Below are 24,420 nucleotides of genomic sequence, written 5' to 3' on the forward strand. Positions count from 1 at the left end.
CTGAGTTGCATTTGTGGAGAGTCAGCACAAATATAATGGGCTGAATGGCCTCTTGTGCTAAAAGTTTTCTACGGTCCTCCATCCTGAAACTGTGAATTGCCATTGCCTGATTTAAGTGTATCTTTATCTTTCATATTTGGCATTGACTAAAATATTCATATTAAACTTGTAGAAGGCGAAGGTAAAATGCATTACTCTTTAATTAGTGGTGAGGTCAGGATATGGATGAGATAAGAGTGCACATCTTGTTAAACTTGAGACATAATTCAAAAAGGGGCCATTCTGCCACTTGACCATGCTCTGCTGGAGCTGACTGGGAGTAGGGCATCTAGCTGATTTTTTTCCCCTGTCTTTCCCCAGTAGAGTAATACTGGCACACGGTGTGATGGCTGCAAAACATAAAGAGCCCACACTGTGATTCAGGGCAGAGCTGAGCAAAGAATTCTCCAATCTCCTGGCCAACATTCTGTTTTGCATGCAAAATAAAACCAATATAATGATGCTCAAACTTTGAAACAATTAACTGTATGTAAAGTTTTGCAGGATATTATGGAGGGAAGCAATATGCCACAATATAAAAATGTAAATTTTTTGAAAATGTAAGAGCACATCTAAAGATGCAATTTAAACACTGAAAGCCACAAAAGGCAATCAACTTTCTGAAGGTTAACAGTGTGAGACAGATGGCTCTGACAGTCCTTGGTCTGGAGTGCTATTCACATTCATACAAGGCAGGTGTGAGTGATGGATTGTACACAGTAATATGACAGTTTCCCAACTCTGCACCCATGCAATCCTATTGAGGTAGTATACTTGTTCCATCCAGGCAGCAGACCAAATTGCAGAAGGGAAGATAAATAGGGATTTCAGTCTGGCCTGGGGTAATTGCATCAGTTGAATTTTCTGCGGTTTTACATCTTGCTGAACAGAAAGACTCTGTTGTTGAAGCTTTGTGCCTTGGCCCCACCAAGTCAAAGGCAAGAATGCTCAATTTCAAATGATCATTAACAATTTATACTCTAGGAGAAAAGGATTCTGATTGGTTGACAATTCTGATTGATGCTGGTGTGGAGAGAGAAACAGGAACTATAGTTTCATCAAGCTCCTGGGAAATTCAAACAAGGTAAAAGGCTTGACCGTATTCCTTTAGTGTAGACAGCAGGCCCGTATGCAAATATTTCTGTTGCTTCGAGCAAAGTTAGGTGAGCCATCTTACAGACTTGGCTGGCTATTTTATATTGATTGTTCAAATAAGTATGAGAACATGTGGAGTTAATCAACAAGTGTTGTCCGGTTGTGCATGCACATCTAAACAGGATACGGTTTTTTGAGTTGTGCAAGCAAGGACTGGTTGAGCATGGTGTGGCCTTTGCCTATTATAAACAACCAAAGGAATACACTGAGACAACACAGCATGGGGCTGGAGGAACGCAGCAGGCCAGGCAGCATCAGAGGAGCAGGAAAGTTGACGTTTTGGGTCAGGACCCTACTTCAGAATATTCTGCAGTATTTGGTGTGATGGTGGCTTTGGTGAAAGAGATCGTGTCAGCTGTGGTTATAAGGGGACAATAAGCAGAATACTTGCTGAATTGTGGCAAACACTTGAGAAACAACAGCTGCCAGTATGTTTCTTGTTGTAAAGAAGCATGCTGGCATTGTTAGGGAATACTAACTTAAAGACGAAGTACAGTCTTGAAGAATTGGGCCTGTATGGGTTAGAATAAGGTCTATCTACAAACCCAGGCCGTAGTTTTATTTATAATTACTTTTCAAGGAAACAGCTTACTCTTACTTGTGACCTTTCACAATTCGAAAGAAATTGAAGTCACACTTTTCAATGTGCAATCATTGTTGTAATGCAGGGATTCAAGTCAGTCAATTTGTGCACAGTTTTTCGTCATAAGGAGCAGGTATCATGCACACAGTGGATATTGTCCCTGTCTCTGAGTCAGAAGTGTATGAGTCATAATACAGGACATGATAGCCAAGAAAAGCATTCATGATGTGGCCAAACAGGTTTATTATCAAATAAAATCAAAATACTGCAGATGTTGAAAATCTTAAACAAAAGCAAAAACTGTTGGAGAAACTCAAGAGTTCTGGCAGAATATGTGGGGATGGAAACAGTTCTAACATTTGGAGTCCAATATGACTCTTCTTTGGACAGAAGAACAGATTGCTGTTGGACCTGATATTGTTGAGTATCATCCTGAAAATCCTTCCAACACACACAAATGATAGGCTGGAAGAATGGGATTCTTGGTTAGCTGTGTAATGGAAAGAACCTTGAAGTTTCTACCATCTATACCTAACGTCCAGAGTGCAACATGAATATTGTCATAGCAAGTGGAACTCCCTGAGTAAGCTGTAATGCAGCACCTTTGCACACACCATAAACACCAATAATGACCTGATAAAAACCAAGAGAACTGTGGATGCTATAAATCAGGAACAAAAACAAAGTTGTTGGAAAAGCTCAGCAGGTCTGGCAGCATCTGTGGAGGAGAAAACAGAGTTAATGTTTTCGGTCCAGTGACCTTTCCTCTGTTCTGAGGAAGGGTCACCGGACCCGAAACGTTAACTCTGTCTTCTCCTTCACAGATGCTGCCAGATCCACTGAACTTTTCCAGCAACTTTGTGTTTGTGAATAATAACCTGATGTTAACAATGAGGGATAACAATGGGAGAATACCCCTGATCTTCTTCAACTTGATGCCACGTCATCTTTTATGACCTGATGATAAGACAGATAGACCCTTAACTGGTTTAACATTTCATCTGAAAATTGTCACCTGCAACACCGAAGCACTCCTTCAGTACTGCACTGGAATGGCAATCTGGATTACGAGCTCAAATCTGGAGTGCATTTTGAGCTCTTGATATTCTATTTCAAAGGCATTTGAGTTCACCACTGGGCTGCAGAGGTAGTGCTGGAGGATCCAATCCCTGGAATTGGGAATTCTACTCATGGTATTTTTCTTTAGCTTCTAGTCATCTTACATCAATAAAAAGGTTAGGTAGAGATGGTAGAAGCTTCAAGGTTCTTTCCATTACACAGCTAACAAAGAATTTCTCTCATTCTTTCAGCCTGTCATTTGTGTTTGTTGGAAGAATTTTCAGGCTGATACTCAATTATGTGCTGATGTTCACTCTTCCATGTCCATGTTACACACAAGGAAAAAATGTTTGTTCCTGATTTTAACCATCATTGTGCTCTGAGTTGGAGGGCAACATTAGGAAATACTCAAAAGATTTAGTTAAAGTAAGTTTTGATGCTTGATCCTCAGTTGATGGCACTCTATGATCTCGAATTTCTAAAGGAAAACAAGTTATGTATTTTCTCATCACCAGTGCAACATTGTTGGAAAGAAAATGAAAAATCCTGTTTGCTTTGATAAATAAGGTTAAAGGGTTCATTTGGAGCTATATCGCCTTTCCTTCACTGTTGCTGGGTCAAAAATCCTAGAACTCCCCTTTAACAGCATTGTAGGTGGATCTGCACACCTTGAATTGCAGCAATTTGCTGGCAACTTAACATCACCTTCTCTGGAAAAATAGGGAAGGGCAATAAACATTGGCCAAGCCAGCTATGCCTACATCGCATGAATGAATTAAAAAAAAAACCTTTTGATGCAGTTTCAAAGGTAGAAAATAAGAGGCAGCAGAGTATGGTGTTTTGCCGCTTTATATTGTTTCGAAACTCTATACACAATTATTTTTGACAGATAATGTGATTAGTTAGGCAGCTATTTTGTCTTGGTAATATCCTATAAAATCTTGAATCTATTTGTTGCATTATGTTTAAAATATCTCAAAAGTGTCTCATCCAACAAAACACCGAAACCAGGCCTCATCAGCAAAATATTGCACTAGATGACCAAAAGCTAGGCTTTAAGATAACAAAGTGTGGAGCTGGACGAACACAGCAGGCCAAGCAGCATCTTAGGAGCACAAAAGCTGACGTTTCGGGGCTTTAACAGTTGTCTTAAAGAAGAAGAGGTGAGGACATTGGGGGGGGGGGGGGGGCATGGGGCTGAGGAATCAACAGTTGATGGAAAAGAGTGAAAGGCATACATGGATTGTGGGGTAAGGGAGTGGTATTAGGTCTAAATCAGTTGCAGAGATCCAAAGGAATGAGATCATGATGGGAGGTGAGTGTGATTCTGAACATTTTTAGTAACAAGTAGTCTGCAGACTGGATGGCAGTAAAAACCAGCGTTTGAATGTAACATCACATTAGTTAGGATATGGGTAGCAGAGAAACTTAAATTTGTGGATGGTAGAAAATGGTGGACCATCTACAGCATTGGAATAGCCAAGTTTGAAATACAAAGAGCAAATGCATGAACAGTTAATTAGCTTGGTATACAGTTTAAGGAAAATGTTGGCTGAGTCACTGGGAGCCTTGCTTCCTGCTCTTTGAACAGCGTAAAGACACTTCAGTCAACATCCATCTGAAAAGGCCGACATGTTGCTCCCATGGTAACTGTGAGGTAGTTGATTTTATTGCAGATAAAAATAAAGCAATATGCTGAAAATCTGAAATGAAACGGAAATGCAGAGAGGGCTTATCAGCATTTGAAAGGGGAATCTGGGCTAATATTTCAGGTGGAATAATTCATAAGAACATTTGAAGTTCAGAGAACCTTAAAATGAGATCAAGGGCAAATCCTGGATATGAAAAAGCATCACTTGATATCATATAAATATACATAACACAATCCAATGTTGAGTTCATTATTATGTGAGCCCTGTAAGCTATTTTATTGTTGGAGGACTATTTCCAATTTCAATACTTAACACAAAGGCAATGCAAAATGAATGGTCGACTGGCTGATCGCTTCACAGAACATCTGTGTTCTGCTTGCAAAAATGACTGTGTCCTTCCAATTGCCTGCCACCCTAACCCCCGGCTGACATCTGTCTCAGATATAAAACAGTGTGGAGCTGGAGGAACACTGACGGTCAGACAGGCAGCGTCAGAGATGCAGGAAAGTTGACATTTCAGGTCGAATCATTTCTGAAGAAGGGTCCCAACCCAAAAGGTCAACATTCGTGCTCCTCTGATGCTGCCTGGCCTACTGTGTTCCTCCAGATCCACACGGTGTTGTCTCGGAGTCCAGCATCTGCAGTTCTTGCTATCTCTCTCACAGGCTTGCTGCAGTCCTCCAGCAAAGCTCAGCACAAGCTGGGAGAATAACAAGAGATGATGAGAACTGCAGATGCTGCAGAATCCAAGATAACAAAGTGTGGAGCTGGATGAACTCATCAGGCCAAGCAGCACTTTAGGAGCATAAAAGCTGACATTTTGGGTCTAGAACCTGATGAAGTCATTCACCCTCCCAACCAGATCGTTATCAACTCCTTTATCCCTGTCCTCTTCCCTTTATCCTATTATTTACACCCTCTACCCCATAGCCCTCCCTGTTCTCTGCCCTTTATCCTATTATTAACACCCTCTACCCCATAGCCCTGTCCTCTGCCCTTTATCCTATTATTAACACCCTCTACCCCATAGCCCTCCCTGTCCTCTGCCCTTTATCCTATTATTTACACCCTCTACCCGGGAACTGCAGATGCTGGAGAATCCAAGATAATAAAATGTGAGGCTGGATGAACACAGCAGGCCAAGCAACATCTCAGGAGCACAAAAGCTGACGTTTCGGGCCTAAACGTTCTAGGCCTGAAACGTCAGCTTTTGTGCTCCTGAGATGCTGCTTGGCCTGCTGTGTTCATCCAGCCTCACATTTTATTATCTTTTTCCTAGCTACCATCAGTTAAGAGGAAGGGTCACCGGCCCCCAAACATTAACTTGATTTTTTTTCCTTCAGACCTGCTGAGCTTCTCCAGCAACGTCTGCCTTTGTTCCTGATTTACAGCATCCACACTTCTTTCGGTTTTTAATCGCTATTTAAAACGAAATTTGGTTCTGAGTCTTTAAAACTACAACTCCCAGGGGGTTTTGCGCAGAACTGCACATGCGCACCCAGTTAGTGACGAGCAGAACACCAAACGAAATCAAAATTTAAATTTGTGAAAATAGAGCTTTCTGTAAATGCTCAGTGTGGAACTTGTTGTATCTTTCAACAGCATGATTTTTAAAATAAAAACAAAACTGAGTGAAGTGGCGTTCAGGATGGCATCAGAGGTCAAAGGGCAGGTTGCCGCTGAGCGCGGGAGAGATTAGTTTGGCGGTTGCTCTCGAGACATTTAAAAGCGCAGCCATTGTTCTATTTAAGATTGGCGGTTGTTGTTATAATTTTGCAATGGACCTGAGCGAGTTTCAGGAGGACAGCAGTAAAAGTTACCGGCTGGTATCAAAGGTGCCCGCCGCCTGTCGGACTGAAGATTGCTGCCTGGGCATCGATGAAGCGGGAAGGGGACCGGTGCTGGGTGAGAGGCGGGGTATTTGGTTGGGGGAGGGGCGAGGATGGTGTGGAGGAGGGGCAGGGTGTCCTGTCCAGGGCCCTGAGTGTGTGTGTGTGTGTGTGTGTGTGTGGGGCTTGGGGTTTGTAGGGGCGGGTCTAGTGGGTCGAAGGCGTTGGCTTGTGGGGGCGGGTCTGGGAGATGGGGCTTGTGGAGTAGTTCTTGGTGGAGATGGTGCGCTGCTGATCTGTGGTGGCGGGATGTGGGAAGAAGCCTGGATTTGAATCGGGGAGGGGTGGGAAGGTGGGTGCGTGAGTAATGGTTGGATTGGGGGAGTGTGAGAAGGGGAGGGGAAAGCAGAGGGACAAGGAATTTGGGGGAGATCTGGGTCTGTGGGGAGGGACTAATACAGGGAGGGTGGCAAGGACTAAGGGGAATTGGGGAGTGGTTGGGACTGGGTGAATCGGGTAGTGGTATAGCTGTGAATGGCAGGGGTTGGTCAGTAGTTAAGGGGAAGGGTTGAGTTGAGTGGTGGTCTCGGAGAGGAGGAAGGCCTGGTTGAATAACTGGGGGAAGGCCTAAGATTGGGGATGAGGGGTGAGGGAGGGGCTAACTGATTGGGTAAGTGGGTGTAGGTCTGGCTTAAGAGGCCAGGATTAGGCAAACGGAGGAGAGGGTAGGGCGAGTGCTGGGTCAATAATGGAGGCCTGGGGAAAGCCCAAAGGAACAAAGGGGGAGGATCAATTTGAGTGTGGCTGTAGTGGTGGGAAAAGGGTTGGTGAGGGCTGGGCAAATGTGGAGGGGGAGATGGTTAGTTCTGAATGAATAATGGAGGGAAAGGGGGTGTGACCTAGAGGAAATGGCTTCAGGTGCCTCAGTCTTTGATCATGATATCTGCCTGTAAGGATACTGATACTCCTGCTTGCACTGCTGCAAAACTTGTACTGAATATTTATAGACATCACCTCAAGATCCTGGAGAGTTAACGAAATCAACTGAAACAGGAGCTTGATTCGAACATTCAGTTTGTTTAGCAAATGTAGTATTCGAAATGTATCATCTACTTCAAATTTAACAGCTTCTGCCAAAAAATTGCAGCTAATTTAAGATTAGCACAATTCATGCTGCAAGATCAACTGACTTCTTGAGCCAATAAATCTGTCAGAAAATTCTCTTTTGTTAGTTGCTAACAACATTGAAAACGCTGTTCCACTTTGGGGCTTTCCTGTTGAAGTGGAAACGTTTGCCTATTACTTTGTACTGCCAAATAGAAAAGAATAGACAAGAGATTAACAGTAATTAGCAACAATTTATTGCTCTCTTTGAACAATTGCACTGTTTTATTTTGTTTTTAGATTGTTCTAAAGTCATTTACTGCTTGGTGCATTTAATGAGTTAGGTGGTGGAATAAAATGACTAATAATGCTTGTTAATTACCTTGCCAATGATATTCAGCTTTTTTTCACACCCCTGCTCCAGACCAGTGGTGCAGGTATGCGCTGAAAATATTTGACAACCTTTTTCCTTGCTGATGTGCTCATGGTAGGGAATGTCTAAGGAGAGGGCCTTAGAACACAAAGAATGGGAGGGAGAGTTGAAATGGTTCTCGAACTCCACCCTCACCCCCATCCCAGACCCCAAGAAGACTTTACACATCAAGCAGATGTTCACCTGCACTTCTGGCAATGTGGCATACTGCATCTGCTGTACCCTACAAGCCCCTACATCAGGGAAACCAGGCAGAGGCTTGGGGACCGCTTTGCAGAACACCTCCTCTCGGTTTGCAATAAACAACTGCACCTCCCAGTCGTGAACCATTTCAACTCCCCCTCCCATTCCTTAGATGACATGCCCATCCTGGGCATCCTGCAGTGCCATAACGATGCCACCCGAAGGTTGCAGGAACAGCAACTCCTATTCCGCTTGGGAACCCTGCAGCCTAATGGTATCAATGTGGATTTTGCAAGCTTCAAAATCTCCCCTCCCCCCACTGCATCCCGAAACCAGTCCAGCTCATCCCCGCTCCCTAAACTGTTCTTCCTCTCACCTATTCCCTCCCACCTCAAGCTGCACCTCCATTTCCTACTTACTAACCTCATCCCGCCCCCTTGACTTGTCCGTCCTCCCTGGACTGACCTATCCCCTCCCTACATCCCTACCTACACTCACCTCTACAGGCTCCATCCCCACCCCTTTAACTTGTCTGTCTCCTCTCCACCAATCTTCCCCTCTATCCATCTTCGATCCGCCTCCCCCTCTCTCCCTATTTATTTCAGAAACCCCTTCCCCTCCCCCCTTTCTGATGAAGGGTCTAGGTCTGAAACGTCAGCTTTTGTGCTCTTAAGACGCTGCTTGGCCTGCTGTGTTTATCCAGCTCCACACTTTGTTACCTCAAAGTCTTTCATTGGTTAGTCCACATGTTGAAATAACACCAATTTATTTTAAATGCAGCAGGGTTAGTTTCAAAATCTAGACAAGTGTCTTGTGTATAATCTGGATTAATTAAACTAGGAGAAACTGTTGTTCCCAGATGATACGTTTAAGATAATTGACAAATGAACTAAGGAGAAGGTGAGAAATGTTTTCATGCAGCAGGTTGTTATGATCGGGGATGTGCTGACTACGTGGTGGAAGCAGATTCAGTCATAACTTTCCAAATGGGTGTTGGATAGATAGTTGGAAAAGCAACATTTTCTGGATTATGGGAAAATAGCAAGCGAGTGGAATTAATTACAGAGCAATTTTTAAGAACAGGCTGAGGTACAAGGAGGCAAATGAGACTTGCTGCATTTTATAGTAGGAAAGAAAACCAGTACCCCACATAGCTGTTTACCAAGCAGTACAACAAAGGCCTGACAATAGGTGGCATCTCCTTCTGTAATTTTTAAGATAGGGGAAAGCTAATTCTACAAACAGAAAGTTACTTGAAAAGAGCGAATGTCAGCTTGGTCCACCCAAAACCATTATTTGGTAGAAGCTCCACGTCTGCAACTCTGTTTCAGTTTGATTGAAATATGTGGAAATCCACAGGATGTTGAATAATTTCGTGGTAATTATGGTTGGTGATTTATAATAAAAATGCGGCTGGGACACCAGATTGCAGGGCAGTTTCTGAGTTGTACTGAGTCAACGTAGAAACTAGTCTTCTAGAACCAGACCAAGCAGCTTTTTAAAAAATGGTTAATGTCTTCCAGCAACACTGGATATTTACTGTGCTGTACTTTGATGATTGGGAATCCAATAAGTAAAGGCTTATTGCAAGCTACTTACCCGGGTGACATTGTATGCCAGACAGATTTAAGAGGTTTGGATATCTTTACTAAAAAAATTCTATTGAGTGTGATTTTTAAAACAGCAGTGACCAGTTTTGACTTTTATTTTTAAACCTTAAATTGTGAACCTTTAGTCATCTCAGAGAGGACAGATGTGAACATTGTCATTTGGATCTCTGTGTCATATAGGGTCACAAAATGAATCACTGTGTCCTGTCAGTCGACTCGCTGACTTCTTCATCTGTGTTCACTGTTCAGGACTTGTGCCTAATGTATTGTTATACTGTCCTTTCAGGGCCAATGGTGTATGGAATCTGTTATTGCCTGCTTTCTAAACAACAGCAACTTGAGGAGCTCAAGGTTGCAGGTATGGAAGTCAGATTTTTTTAACTTTTAAAAAGTCAAAATGTTTCTGATAATACAATGAAATTGTTAAATGCTGCCAAAACCCAAATATTGAAATGTCAAACAAGCAAGCGTTCCATGGTGTAAGCTTAGTTCTTTATCACGGTATCAATACTGCAGACTTTGCTGCTCACCCCTGGCTCCACGATGCTGCAACATTGTAATTGTTTCTGGTTATTCAACAAAGTCCTAACAGTGGCTAGAATTAATCTAAAGTCTCTGTTGTGTATTTGATATTAGTGACTAATTGCTATTCACAAAAGCTGCACAGAAATGGCGCTACAAAGTTATATCTTGTTGCACAATATTCAGCATAAACCAGAGATGGTAAAATGTACGTGACACGAATTGTTTTGTGCTTAAATTTTCTTCTTTAAGTTATCCTGGTCTCCATGTCTTTGTGACCTTTCATGCTTTATTTGAAACCAAGATGTGGCCTGTGGCTTAAAAATCACCTGAATCAAATTAGCAGGAGGTACAGGTTTTGTGATTTCCAATTTTCCTTCCCAGCCCCAGAACAATGCCATAATCTTGCTAGTTCTGTGCTTGGTGTGGTTTAGATTGGGAATGTGGCAGAAATTGAATATCATCTGATGAAGGGTCACTGGCCTGAAATGTGAATTCAGTTTTCTCTCCATTGAAACCTGCTGCATGACCTGCTGAGTTTTTGCAGCAATTTCTGTTTTTGTTTTTGTCACATGGGTATTGATTTTTTAATATTTCCAGAATTAATTTTTCAAAATCAATTGTAACTTTTTGAGATAAAGGGAACCATTTTTTAAGATGTTGAGCCTCCTACGGTGTCATGGCAGCTCGGTGGTTAGCACTACTGCCTCAGCCCCGGATCCCTGATGTGATGTCTATGTGCAGTTTGCATGTTTTCCCCGTGTCTGTGTGGGTTACCTCCGGGTGCTCTGGTTTTCTCCCATATCCAAAAAATGTGCAGATTAGGTGGATTAGCCATGGTTACAGCAATGCTCTTCAAAGGACGGCGTGGACTCAATGAGCCAAATTACTTGCTTCCTCACTAGGGATTCTGTGATTCCTAGGGTGCGTTTATTTGACTCAGAGTTGAAATCAAGACTTGCGATACAACTGCCTATTCTCCTTTATTTTGACTCGGGACCTTTCTTTCCCATTCCTCTTGCAATCTGTAGGTTTTTACAGTTGTGGTCAGGGGCCACTTTGCCACTTTCTGTTTAATCCCTGCTTATCTTTTATGCTGCTTGGTTTCACTTTTACACTATTGGCCTTCCCTCCAATTGTGACCAATCAACAGCAGAGATTGCTTTGTGGGAATTGAAAGCACATCCTTTGGTTTTCAAATACCTAAATGTGTTTGGGGCCTACTGTGCCACCAGGCTATGTTATTTTTGTCTTCACTTGTTCTTGTTGCCCCTACCTGATGAAGGGTATTTTCCAAGCTGCTAGGCTGAATGCAGATCTTGATTGTTGATTTTGTTTCCCTTTCTGCTTTTTTTTCATTTACTTGCTGCTGCCTCAGAAAGCAACCTCAGAAAGAAGACCCCTCCCACCCTGGTTATACTCTACAATTTCTTCAGTCAGACAGAAGATATAAAAGTTTGAATCTTTGTACATTGTATTCAATAACAACTGCTTCCCCACTATTATCAGACTTTTGAACTGAGCTGTTGGATGTTCATGTTAATCATTTTTCTGCAACTTCTCTGTGGCTGGAAAACTGTATTCTACGCTCTGTACTGCTCCCTGATGTTCTTTTGTATGGAATGATCTGCCTATATTGAGTGTAAAACAATGCTACACTATTGCTCAGTACACGACAATAATATACAAATCAAATTTGTTCTCTCTTCCAGACTCCAAGACACTGACAGAGAAAGAGAGAGAGAAACTGTTTACTAAGCTGGATGAAGCAAATGATTGTATTGGCTGGGCCTTGGAGATCCTTTCGCCCAACATAATCTCAACTTCAATGCAGCAAAGGTACTGCACAGCATAATTTACGTGATGTCCCTCAAAGCATCCACTCCATCACTGCTGGAATAAGATGAAGATAACTGACCACATACGGATATCACAATGGGCTAATAATTCCACTTTTCTTTGTGGGAAAGTTACACCGAGCAGAACTGGAGACAATAGATGTTGAATACCCTCCCTTCTATACTACCTTTATAAAGGAAATGTTCCCTTATGATTAATTGAGATTTTGTCTTAATTTAAATATTAGTGCTAAATTTTAATATTTTTAACCATGTGGAAGTTCTGCCATTAGGGTTGTCTTTTTTTCTCAGAATTGTTTTAGCTGAATTTTAATGGCCCACTAATGACCATTTAATTATCTTCCCCCTTTTTCCTTTCCATCCTCTTATCAGATGTCGGTAATTATTGTGCAATCTTGAATCCTCATTGTCACACAGAAGCTTCATGCCAAGTGTAAAACTAGTAAAATGATTGTCTAAATTTGGTAATCTTAGTTCAAATCATTGACAACTTAAAAGCATGTGATACCTATGCTGCTACTGCTGAAGGTGGGATTGCAGGTGAGGCAGGTGATTAAAATGGCAAATGGAATTTTGTTTGCCATTGCTCGAGATATGGAATTTAAGGACAAGGAGGCTATGCTGCAGCTGTATAGGGTCCCGGTGAAGCCATACCTGGAGTTCTGTGTGCAGTTTTGGCCTCCTTACTTGAGAAGAGATATACTAGCACTGGAGGGGGTGCAGAGGAGATTCATTTGGTTCATTCCAGAGTTGTGCGGGTTGAATTATGAGGAGAGACTGAGTAGACTGGGATTATACTCCTTGGAATTCAGAAGAATATTGGGACATCTTATGGAATAGATAAAGTGGAGGCAGGGAGGTTGTTTCCACTAGCAGGTGAAACTAGGACTAGAGGGCATCGCCTCAAAATAAAGGGAAGCAGATGTAGGACTGAGGTCAGGAGGAACTTCTTCACCCAAGGAGTTGTGAATCTGTGGAATCCCTTACTCATTGAAGTGGTTGAAGCTATCTCACTGAATGTGTTTAAGGCAAGGATGGATAAATTTTTGAACAGTAAAGAAATTAAGTGTAGTAGGAGCTGTGTGTCAAAAAAGATCAGCCATGATCTTATTAAATGGCGGGGCAGGCTCGCGGGGCCAGATGGCATACACCTGCTCTAGTTCTTATGTTCACTACAGTTTTTGGAATAGTGCAAGTGGACAGCCCAACAATTTCATTTATTTCTGATCTCCGATCATAAAGTGCCACATTCTGTTCACAGGCCTATCAGCTATTGGTGACATCTTTTTAAGGTTAGAGGAAAGCTGGCAAGTTTGGAACCCTAGCTCTGCTTGCTCAGCTTAAAATGTTGGTTTGTATTGGTTGCAGTCATACTGCAGTTGGTGTCCAGCATCAAGCACAAAAACATTTCTCGTATGGTTTCATATCAGCTGGAGAAGATCCAAGCATGTCGGAACTGCATAGTAGGTATTTCAATTTAGATTGATAAAATGCTAGAATCACCTCATTCTGGATTTTCTGATCTTGTTGTCCCCTCTGCAGTGTTTTAACAGCTTTCCACAGGTTAACAACAGTCACTGTATAGGCATCAGTGGGTGTGATTTCATGCCTACTTGGCATAATACACTTTTGTTATGTGCATTTTTTTTAATAAACATTATTATAATTGCTGTGGAAATCCTAATGCTATTCTTCTGAATACCATTCTTTGTGTCAATATCAGCTGCAAAACAGTGGAAACAAAATTATATTTGTCTTTTATTTAGTTTGCAATCCAAAGAAAAGGAGAATGCACTTTAACACTCCAGCACCAACACCTTGTGTCATTTGAGGCACTGCTACTTTAATGAAAGAGCCACTCAGCACCCAACAGTTCTTCAAAAGGGTTCAGGAACATGAAAAGTTTCAAAGGAGATCTGTCAAGGGCAATCCCACAGATTATGCAATGCCATTTTATGATTTTAGAGATTTGCTATTTGTAGCATTGCTTGCAATTTTGCTGTTGCAAGATTGATACACTGGGAACAGTTTTCCCTTCTGGTAGTTGAAAAGAAGGCAAATTTCTTCCACGTAGTGAACTAAAGTTTTGAAGCCATCAATTACTGACCATGGTTTATCATTTCTTGCCCTCATCAGAACTAAATATAACCTGAATGCATTGTCTCATGATGCTGCCATTGGACTCATTCAGTATGCATTGGACAGTGGTGTTCAAGTGAAAGAGGTAAGGAGAAAAAATGTTCTGGACATAGTTCTGTGAAAGAGATAATTGCAATTCTGCTTGTGACTGCTTAGATCTCTGGTACTACTGCTCCTTTTAAAAATTTAGTTCTCCTAAATGTTGACTTGCTACTTGAGTCATCTTTAAGTGCTGCCTTCTTCTCTCAGTGAGCTTCCAGTTGAGCCATTCCTTGGGATGCTGTTATCTTTCTCTGATCTAGCGCTCTTGGAACCCCCAAGCTTTATCTTTGCCATTGAGCGTGGCATTTTTAAAATACTTTTATTCATTCATGGAGTGTGGGTGTAACTGGCTAAGCCAGCGTGCATTACCCTCAATAGGTGATAAATCCATGACAAGTGGGTGTGACCTGCCTTCATAAGTCACTGTAATCCATGCCATGTAGCTGAATGATGCTAGAGAAGAAATTATAGAATTTTGACCTAGTGACAGTGAAGGAATGGTGATTCTAGATCTAAATCCAAATAGTGTTGGTTAGTGGGGAACTTGCAGGTCTGTGTGTTCCCATGTATCTGCTGTTGACCTTCTAGGTGGTAGAGGTCATGGGTTTGAAAGGTGCTATTGGAGGATCCTTTGATGGTACACACTGCTGCAGTTGTGCATTGGTACGGAAGGTGGTGGAAAGGGTGCCAATTAAGCAGAAAGCTTTGTTTCAGATGGTGTTGAGCTTCTTAAATGTTATTTCAACTGCACCTATTCAAGAAGATGGAGAGTATTCTACCATACTCTTGATTTGTGCCCTATACATAGTGGGCAGGGATTGGGGAAGATAGGAGGTGAGTTATTCACTGCAGAATTCCGAAATTCTGACCTGCTTTTCTTTAGCCACAGTATTTAAATGGTTGGCCCAGTCCAGTGTCTGATCAATGGTAACAATTCAAGATGTGAATTGGCAATGGTAATGCCTTTTGAAATGTAAAAACTTTTCTAAAATCAACATCAGCAAAAAAAAATTAATTCTTTGTTATTGGATCTTTGCTAATTGACCAAAATTGAAATAATTAGACAAGTGGTGACTGAACTTCGAGAAAAGCATCTATTAATCGATAGGTTTATTCTTGTTTAACCTCCAGTGTTGCTGTAAGTAATGCATTTTTTGATTCTGCTTATGCTATATTAACTATAAGATACAATGCGTATGGCTGAAGGAGAAAAACTAAGGCAGATGGAGCACAGTCTGATTAATTTAAAAGCCATTGTTTTATTCTTCTTATGTGTGAGGAAGGCAAACCATTGAATCTGGGATCCTGAGAGTACTCCGATTTAGGTAGCATTTGTGGAGAAGGATGAAGAATTAATCTTTCAGGACAATGACCTTTCACCAGAAGGGTAGGGAGGGCTCTGATGTGATGATTTCAAAGAGAAGGGAAGACCTCTTTCAGCTAAGCATTTTGCTAAGACTCTTTTATGTGATGGCACTTACTTTAGTAATTTAGTGTGATGGGTGCATTTCCTGCAATGAGATTGACTGACTGGATTGTTGTGGCGAGGCATTGGCCTAGTGGTATTTTTGCGAGACGATTCATCCAGAAACCTGCCACGGCAGATGGTGGAATTTGGATTCAATAAAAAAAAGGTCTGCAATTAAGAATCTACCATGAAAACAGCTGTATCAACTGTCAGAAAAACCCATCTAGCTCACTAATATCGCTGAGGGAAGGAAATCTGCCATCCTCACTTGGCCTGGCCGATATGTGACTCCAGGCCCCCACACTGTGACTCTCAATTGCTGTCTAGGTTACTAGGCTATTTCATTCAGTTGTACCAATTGTTATAAAGTTTCTTCACTGGCAGTTAGGGACAGGCAATAAACACTGGCCAGCCAGTGATGCCTATAATCCCACAAATGAATTTTAAAAAAGTTGTTGCTGGCATTATTCAATTGGGTTGCTTCTATCATAGTTCCTTTCTATTTTTTTATCATCAAAAGGACAAAAATCCACATAGTTAAACATTTGCATTCGATGCTTTTGCACAGTAAAGCAAGCCAAGATGCTACAGATTTCAAAGAAACAGCTGCCAAGGGGTACAAAGGATTGAGAAAATACTAGATTGAGCAGATCTGTTTTAAGCTAAGCATTTTGCTAAGACTGTCTTTTATGGATGGTAGTCTCAATAAATCTTGAACAAAGTAAATTCTACCAGATCTCAAAAAAATTACTGCCATAAATATCAAAGATAGTGATGGTTTGATAATCTGATTCTCATTAGATGGCTGGCATGTCACTGAGGAGTTTTGGGCAAACACCTTTGTTTTATTTCATGGAATATCTGTTCTGAAATCTCTGCTGCCATTTTAGCTTCCGTTACCATCTGCTTCTGAGGGCTATGTAACATATGGCTTTTTTTTTTAAACCACAGGGTAAAATTTTGTAGAACTAGATTGGACAAGAACATGCAGTCTTGCTTCAGGTCTCTAATTGAATAATTGTGCACCCCTGTCTAAAAATAACAATATATTTTTGTGCTTTACCGTGGCAATGGACCTTTTTCTTTTCAACTGAGATAGTATTTTGATTTTTAAATATATATATTCCAGATGTGTCTCCTGTGTCTTGCCTACTCTTGGCGCAACATATAGGGGCTGTTTTTAAACAGTTTGACCAGCTTATAAGTTGGTCCAGGGTTATACCATCTTATTAATCCACTGACATTTTATGTTAGAGCCTGAGCTACATTTCATTGTCCACTTCAAACACCAACCTGGTTCATAGAGGTCTATTGAGCTACATGGGAAGAATTGGTTCAACTGGTGAATTAACATGAATGATAATCCATGAGAACTTTCATTAATGGACTGGAATTGAATAATCATTTCACTAACTATATCAATAATAAGTTAACCCCATTGTTTTTATCTGAAATTGATTAATCTAGCCCATTCATCTAGTTTCAGCTATGATTTAAGTTGACTTTTAGATTTGTTTTCATTTTCTGTAGAACAGTTTAACTATGCACATGTACAAAGTGATAAGTCACACCTGTGCTTCCTTACACAGTACATGCCTAATCTTGCCTGAATTGCATGTCTCATTTTGTAATTTTTAAAACAATATGTGGCATTTAAAAGTCACTGTTCCAGTCCTCCATCTGGAGAGTTTTTCTGCCTAGCTATGTGAATTGTACAGTTACCATTCTTATTATGTAGAACAGCAAACAGTGTTTTTTATATTGCTGCATTAATAAGTGAATCTCTCCTTATCCTTAGGTTTATGTAGACACAGTGGGACCGGCAGAAAAGTATGAGGCAAAGTTGAAGGAACGCTTCCCAGAGCTGGAGGTCACAGTCAGATCCAAGGCTGATTCCTTATTCCCAATAGTCAGTGCAGCCAGCATCTGTGCTAAAGTGAGTACTGATTGCTAGGAGTGCGTTTAAGTTTTCTCTTTTGGTCATGGGAGTACCTTTTTTGCCACATGAACTCCTTGTAGTTTAAGAAGAAGATTCGCTACATCAATTTCAAAGGCAGACCAGAGGCAGCCAAGAACTTTCACCCCTACCAGCAAATGAATACTTCCAGAAAATGAATAAAAGTATTTGAAATTCTGGTTTCCCAGTTGAAATAAAGAAATCTTAAGCATTTGAGGGAACAATCCATACACTGTATTTAGCATATTGGTACTGTATCAAGCTAAGTCACTGTGTAACTCTACTCTCTCATTTTCTCGCCAAGGTAAATTGGCTATTCTCCTGAGTGAACTGTGGTTTTGCATCTAAGGTTTTACAGAGGAATTCCAGAATTATTTTATTTTACCAAAAAATATCATTGCACTAATTCTCACAAGGTGCAATTTAACACAGTGCAATTTAGCACAAAGTATTTTGAGGTATAATTACAGCAATGTACCATCACCCAATTGTAGTCTCCTCCCTGATTTGCCTCATCGGCCTATGCCATTCCAGCTATTTTACTTCACTATCTCTGGTACTGCACAAAGGGAAAGCTCATGGTGGGCACCTGTGCTTTGCTCTGCTTGCTTGTGTGGAACACTGTCTTCAAGTGTAAAGTGTTTGCAAAGAAATCCAAGTTGTTGATGACTAATCAATATTTGTTAAACTAGTCTCCTTTAAATTATTTGCTTTATCTGTATTCTTTGCTAATATACTCAGACCCAGGCTCAAGTCTCACCTGATCCAGGGGTGTGGCATAACCTCTCTGAACAGGTTGATTTTAAAGTATCTAGAACACTACAGAATTCAATGTGAGTGATTTTAAAAATACTGATATATTCAAGTGAGCAATGGAATTAAGATATCATTTATTTTACATGCTTGAAAAAATATTCTTTGCATCTTTGACTGCTGCACTCATAGATGGCATGGGTATAACTAATTCAACACTGCTATCTTTCTGATGAAGGGTCTAGGCCCGAAATGTCAGCTTTTGTGCTCCTACGATGCTGCTTGGCCTGCTGTGTTCATCCAGCCCCACACTTTGGTATCTCGGGTTCTCCAGCATCTGCAGTTCCCATTATCTCTGATATGACATTTGGACAGGTCTTGATTGTGTCTTGAGTTGCAATTACTGATTAAACCATCAGATGGCAGTGTTAAGACACTTGAAGTACAGCAGCTTGGAAAGAGCTGGTCAAATGGGTCCGTTGTATGAATATGTTCCATAAACCCCAAGGTGCATAAAATGTAACTTCATATCCCTCTTAATTTTTAAAAGTTTTTCTGTGTTGTTGATGTATAGCGTGAGCATGGCTGTATTTCCTAGTTTAACATTCTGCTCTTTCTAATTGCATAGAAAGAGTTTGACTGGACAATTATGCCCTTAAGGTGGCAGTAGTGGGTGACACATGCAGACCAATATAGGGAAAAAGAATATTATTTGAATTTACCACAATTTACAAAATCTAATGAAACCACTGTGGAATATATAATATATTTCACTTCAAAGCAGATGTGGAAATAACAAAAATATAGAACACTACTCTTGATGTGTAGTGATTAGTGTCTCTGCCCCTGAGCCAGAAGATCCTGGTTCAATTCTCACCTGCTTCAGAGGTATTCTACGACATCTCTGAATTGGCTGATTTTAAAATATCTAAAAGAGTATTTTTAAAGGATTCAATATACGAGTGATTTTAAAAATACTGATGTATTTGGGGGAGAAATGGAATTAAGTTATTTACATACTTGAAAAATATTCTGATTTCCCATGCATTACACTTCCATTTAAAAATCTAACATTAATTTAGTAAGACTGAAATTTAACTGTAACCTTCAGAGTTGGTGAATCAGTTTCATCTTGTCCTTTAACTTGTGTGTCCTTCAGGTTGCCAGAGATCATGCTGTTCAATCGTGGAAATTTGTTGAAAATCTAGGTGATATTAACCTGGATTATGGTTCAGGGTATCCGAACGGTAAGAATTACCAGTAGGAAGAGGATCATTGGTCAATACAGTACAGAAGTAATGAGAACTATTTGGCATTTTTGTTTGGAGGATGATATGAGAAGCTTGCACTGGGGCTTCTGAAGGAAACAATAGAGAATGACTGTATATTCATCCGTTCATTGCTTCCTACTCGAGCTTTCCACAAACCTCACATTGAGTAATGTTGTTTCTTCAAACTTACTTTGTCAGTTTCCATTTATGGCATTAACTTCTTGGGAGTAATGAGAAATAGTAATCTGGGTTCGTCGTGCCTCTGCAGTTTACTGTCTTGTGTATTTTGAGGTTGTGGGGAGATTGAAGAGAAAGGAGACCTCCATTTCTGTGTCCCAGACCCCACTCTAAACTGATCTCATTATGAAGAGCAAAACTTGACCAGCTTTTAAGGTCTTCTGATCTACTTTTGAAAATGGCCATCAGAATGCCTTCGTGATGTATTCTGGTGACTGATTTGCTTATCCACTAGAATAGGGAGAAAGGAACCTTGAATATTAATTTATAGAACATGTGTAAAACAGCTGAGATAGAAGAGAAATTCAGTACTTTTTATCGATACATTTTGCTTACTGATGGAAACCTCTTGAGTTCCTGAATATCAAATTTGAACCTGCACCCACCTCATTAGATTTAAGTGCTTGCACTCATGTGACAATCTTACCATTATCCATTATATTCCCCAATGCGTGTTACAAAGAATCAATAACTTCTAAAGTGCACCATTGTTGACCTATAGGTGAAATGCCAGTGCACGGCTAGGTCTGCAAACACCAAGTATATCAGTCACAAGGTAATCAGCTTTTGTGGTGTTATTGGAGGAAGAAACATAGACGACTAGGAGCTGTTTCTGTTTTTGTCCAAGAAAACATCAGGAGATGTTTTGTACCCATTTGAGCAAGCAAGAAAGCCCTTGTTTTAATCATAATTACAGCATCTTCAGCACTGGAATGCACTACCTGGGAAGTTGGCAGAAGCAGATACTATAGCAATGTTTAAGAGGCATTTAGACAATCACATGAGCAGGCTGGGAATTAGAGGGATACAGATCAAGTGCAGGCAGATGAGATTAGTTTAGAACAGCACTCCATGGTGAACCGAAGGGTCTCTTCCTGTACTGTACTCTTCTAATGGAATACTCCCTCAGTTTTGTGATACAGGGTCAGCTGAGATTGTCTTCATGTTGTTAATAGAAATAGAGTGCATAACCTTCTGACCCAGACTGACATTTCCTGAGCTGCTGTATTGCAGCTGTGCAAATAGCTAATAGAGATCCTGTGGTGGGTAGACTTTGTATCGTGTGTTGGTCTAAGTTTGGTGTTAAATGCACAGTTGCATTATACTTATGCATGATCTTGTGCAGATGAATTGAATGGAGTCACTGTACTGGTTTGCTGTTAGAATTTGCTTTGTTATTTTTGCCATTTAAACCTGATTTATTGCTTAAATGCTGATTGATACAGTCAGAGAGAATATTTATTAGTAGTCGTCCGTGGTACTGAACTTGAGTATTATTGAAAAGAAGAGATATTTTATCAGAGATTTTAATCTTAAACTCAACAGGATTTTTGCAAGAATATTTATGAATTCTTCTGATAAGTGAAAGATGCAAAACTTACAAAATATGTATTTTTTTAGCGATGTATAATATTCATTCTTCATTCAGAAAACTAGAAGAGAGAAGAGAACTTCTTTAATTTCTAAAAAATATTAAAAAGCAAGGGTTTTGATCGCTTGGGCACTATACAATGTCACATTGCATTTCAAAAGTCTGGTTTCTCATTACTGTTAACTAGCTTTTAAGTGTACATGTTGAACTGGAAGTAGTGATCTGAGTGCAGCATAAATAATGAAGTTTTGTATCCAAGATCAAGTATATGAGAGTCAGAAAGTGAGCTGAGTGTTGTAGGTGAGAGACATTATGGTTAATGCCAAGGAAAGAGTTTGTGCTGTGCCCTTTAGTTGTTAGTTCTCACATTGGTGAGGCACAGTACTTGCACAGTGTATGAATTCTGCACCACTCTCGTATTGTGTGCCTATAGGCTTGTATGTTTATTGTACCATGTTGAGTTATGTTGAAATGTTGTCAGAGCGATAGGATGTAAACTTGCGTGTGAGATTCTCAATACATCAGAATTGATCATCGTAGCCTTGCTGCTTGGGAAGAAATCAAATAAACTAGAAAATGAGATCTTTATATTTTGGGGGGGAAAAAAAGCACTGTTGATGCACAAGAAAATTCACTGGCTTTTTATTCAACATTTGCTGGATTCTCAGAAAACCTGAATCTTGTTCTTTTAAACTGTAGTTTAATTAAGATGATTTAGTTGAATTTAACTAGAAGTAATCAATTGGTGGGTTTTATTTAATTGTTGGGTTTACCTGATGTAAACTCTTTTTTTTAGATTTGACTTTTGTGCTTATTTTTGGTTACCTGGTCTAGGGTTTACAATTCCACTCCTCATTCTACCCAGTGTGGGGTACTGTGTAGGTAATGTACTTGGCTCTCTGATACAATTAAATATTAAACTTGGTGCAGCACTACAAATAGCCACTGCATCTGTCAATTTCCTTATGTAGCGGGGATTTACACCAGAGTACTCCTAGAGAGGAGTTAGCTTGTTTTCAAGGATTTAATTTTTTTTTTTCATTTGCATCTGCGTTTCCTTGTAGACCCTAAAACAAAAGACTGGCTGGAGAACCAGTTGGACCCTGTTTTTGGATTTCCGCAGTTTGTGCGCTTTAGTTGGAGCACAGCGCAGGCAATTCTGGATACACGGGCAGTACCTGTCCACTGGTATGTAACAAATTACATAATTAACTAACTAGCCCATAAATTACAGAATTTGGTTCAAGGAGAGAGTCTTGTCTCCTGAAACATATCATTTGGGTTCAACTTGCTATTTACAAGTTGATCAGATATAGTTGATGTTTTCCAGTTTTCTCTCCTAATTCTGACCTGTCTCTTCCCCAGCATGACTGTTTGGATCACCAGTCTTTAATGCTGGACTGCATCACCACTGTTCCTTTCAGTTCAAACTTGGTTCTGCAAGTATGTTATTTTCCAGCAATTCCTGCTGGATGTCCTTTCTCAGGAAGAATCTTTGCTTTCTGCTGTAGTTCAGGATTGCTGAAGCCAATGGTAAAACCTCTGTTAATTAATATGTAATGACAGTTATAATACTAGAAGTAAACGTAATGAATATTGCTGGTCCATGTCAATTTCCTCTCCTTGTTTCCTGCTGCCTTGTTACAAGTTACTGTCAGGATATTGCCTTAAGGGTCCTGCCCACTGTTCAGTGTCTCATCCAAACTGGAAATTATCATTTGCAAATTTAGCTTTGGGGTTCAACAGCCCATTGCTTTGGGAAGCATCAGAACAAAGGCCAATCCGAGTTCTTGTCTGATGAGTGCACTTGTTCTTTATTACAAGGGTCACTCAGTGGAAATCAGGAGTGAGATCCCAGTTTGGTTGATTTCTTTTTCTTACCTCGTGATGTTGCCAGTAAGTGCCAAAGCTAGTTGTGTTAACTTGGACGATGTTGCCCTGGCTGACATCAGTTCTTCACGAACTTGCGAGGACCTTCTTTCTTTTGTCTTTGTATCAGAGCAGTGAATCACTAAGGATACTGATAACATTTGTGTATTAGAAATTCTCACCAAAGGTGCATGTGATACGTCTCTGAACAGGTTGAGGTTTGTTTTCTTTCCTTCATGGGATAAACGGCCAGCATTTATTGCCCAGAAGGCAGTTAGGAGTTAACCACACACTGTGGACCTGAAGCCACATATAGGCCAGACCAGGTAAAAATGGCTGTTTCTTTTCCTAAAACACATTAGTGAAGCAGATGCACTTTTCCATCAATCAACATTGGATTTGTTGTCATCATTAGACTCTTAATTCCAGATTTTTAACTAAATTCATATTGCACTATCTTCCATATGGGATTAGAGCCCAGGTCCCTGGAATATTAACTGGGTCTCTGGATCAACAGACCAATGATAATTCTACTAGGACTTTGCTTCCCCTTATTGCCTATAAATCCTTTGGGTGAGATACAAAAACTTGAAAAATGTTTTGGATACAAAACAATCTTTGGATTATAAGGCATGGAAATGCTTATTTTCATGACTTTAGGAAGGAAAATAAACATTTGTGTTGATTTGAGCTGATCACATTGACCAGCTCCTCCCACTGAGGCAACAATGTTAGCTGCATTAACAAACAACATTGCACCAACTGCATTTGTTTTCATAATTGTAAACATTAAATGTATTTATGTTGGTGTAAATTGGTGTACAGGGAACGTGATTGCAGAGTGGTATTAATGCGAAACTATTAGTCCAGAGTCTCAGAAAATGTTCTGGTGACCCTGGTTCGAATCCTGCCACGGCAGATGGTGGAATTTGAATTTCATCAAAACAAATCTAGAATTAAGAATCAATTGGCGACCATGAAAGCATTGTTGATCGTTCAGAAAAACCCATCTGGGTCACTAATGTGGAAGGAAGTCAGCCGTCCTCACCTGGTGACTCCAGACCCACAGCAATGTGGTTGACTCTCAGTTGCCCTCTGAAAGGGCCTAGCAAGCCATTCAGTTGTACCTATCGCTACGAAGTCTCAAAGAAATGAAACCAGATGGATCATCTGGCATCAACATAGGCACTGAAAAAGACAACAGCAGAAACGGCCGTGTTGACTCTGCAAAGTCCTCCTCATTAACATCTGGGGACAAGTGCCAACATTGGGAGAGCTGTCTCA

General features: G+C 40.5%; 1 protein-coding gene across 4 annotated transcripts in view; it reads left to right on the forward strand.

Annotated features, from left to right (window-relative positions):
- rnaseh2a (ribonuclease H2, subunit A) overlaps positions 1 to 24,420 on the forward strand; it is a 56,151-nt gene that overhangs the window by 20,493 nt on the left and 11,238 nt on the right. The window contains exons 1-7 of one of the 4 annotated variants that reach the window (XM_048521832.2): positions 6,151 to 6,393; positions 9,934 to 10,005; positions 11,882 to 12,008; positions 14,165 to 14,252; positions 17,476 to 17,613; positions 19,547 to 19,634; positions 22,332 to 22,455. In XM_048521832.2, coding sequence (XP_048377789.1) covers positions 6,267 to 6,393; positions 9,934 to 10,005; positions 11,882 to 12,008; positions 14,165 to 14,252; positions 17,476 to 17,613; positions 19,547 to 19,634; positions 22,332 to 22,455 — 764 coding nt within the window. In that variant the 5' untranslated portion in view covers positions 6,151 to 6,266. Of the gene's footprint in view, positions 1 to 6,150; positions 6,394 to 6,988; positions 7,267 to 7,636; positions 7,662 to 9,933; positions 10,006 to 11,881; positions 12,009 to 14,164; positions 14,253 to 17,475; positions 17,614 to 19,546; positions 19,635 to 22,331; positions 22,456 to 24,420 lie in introns of those variants that run through there. The other 3 variants (XM_048521833.2, XM_048521835.2, XM_059640024.1) reach the window with 3 other exon arrangements.

This window comes from Stegostoma tigrinum, chromosome 35 (assembly GCF_030684315.1).
Source record: "Stegostoma tigrinum isolate sSteTig4 chromosome 35, sSteTig4.hap1, whole genome shotgun sequence".
Lineage (NCBI taxonomy): Eukaryota > Metazoa > Chordata > Chondrichthyes > Orectolobiformes > Stegostomatidae > Stegostoma > Stegostoma tigrinum.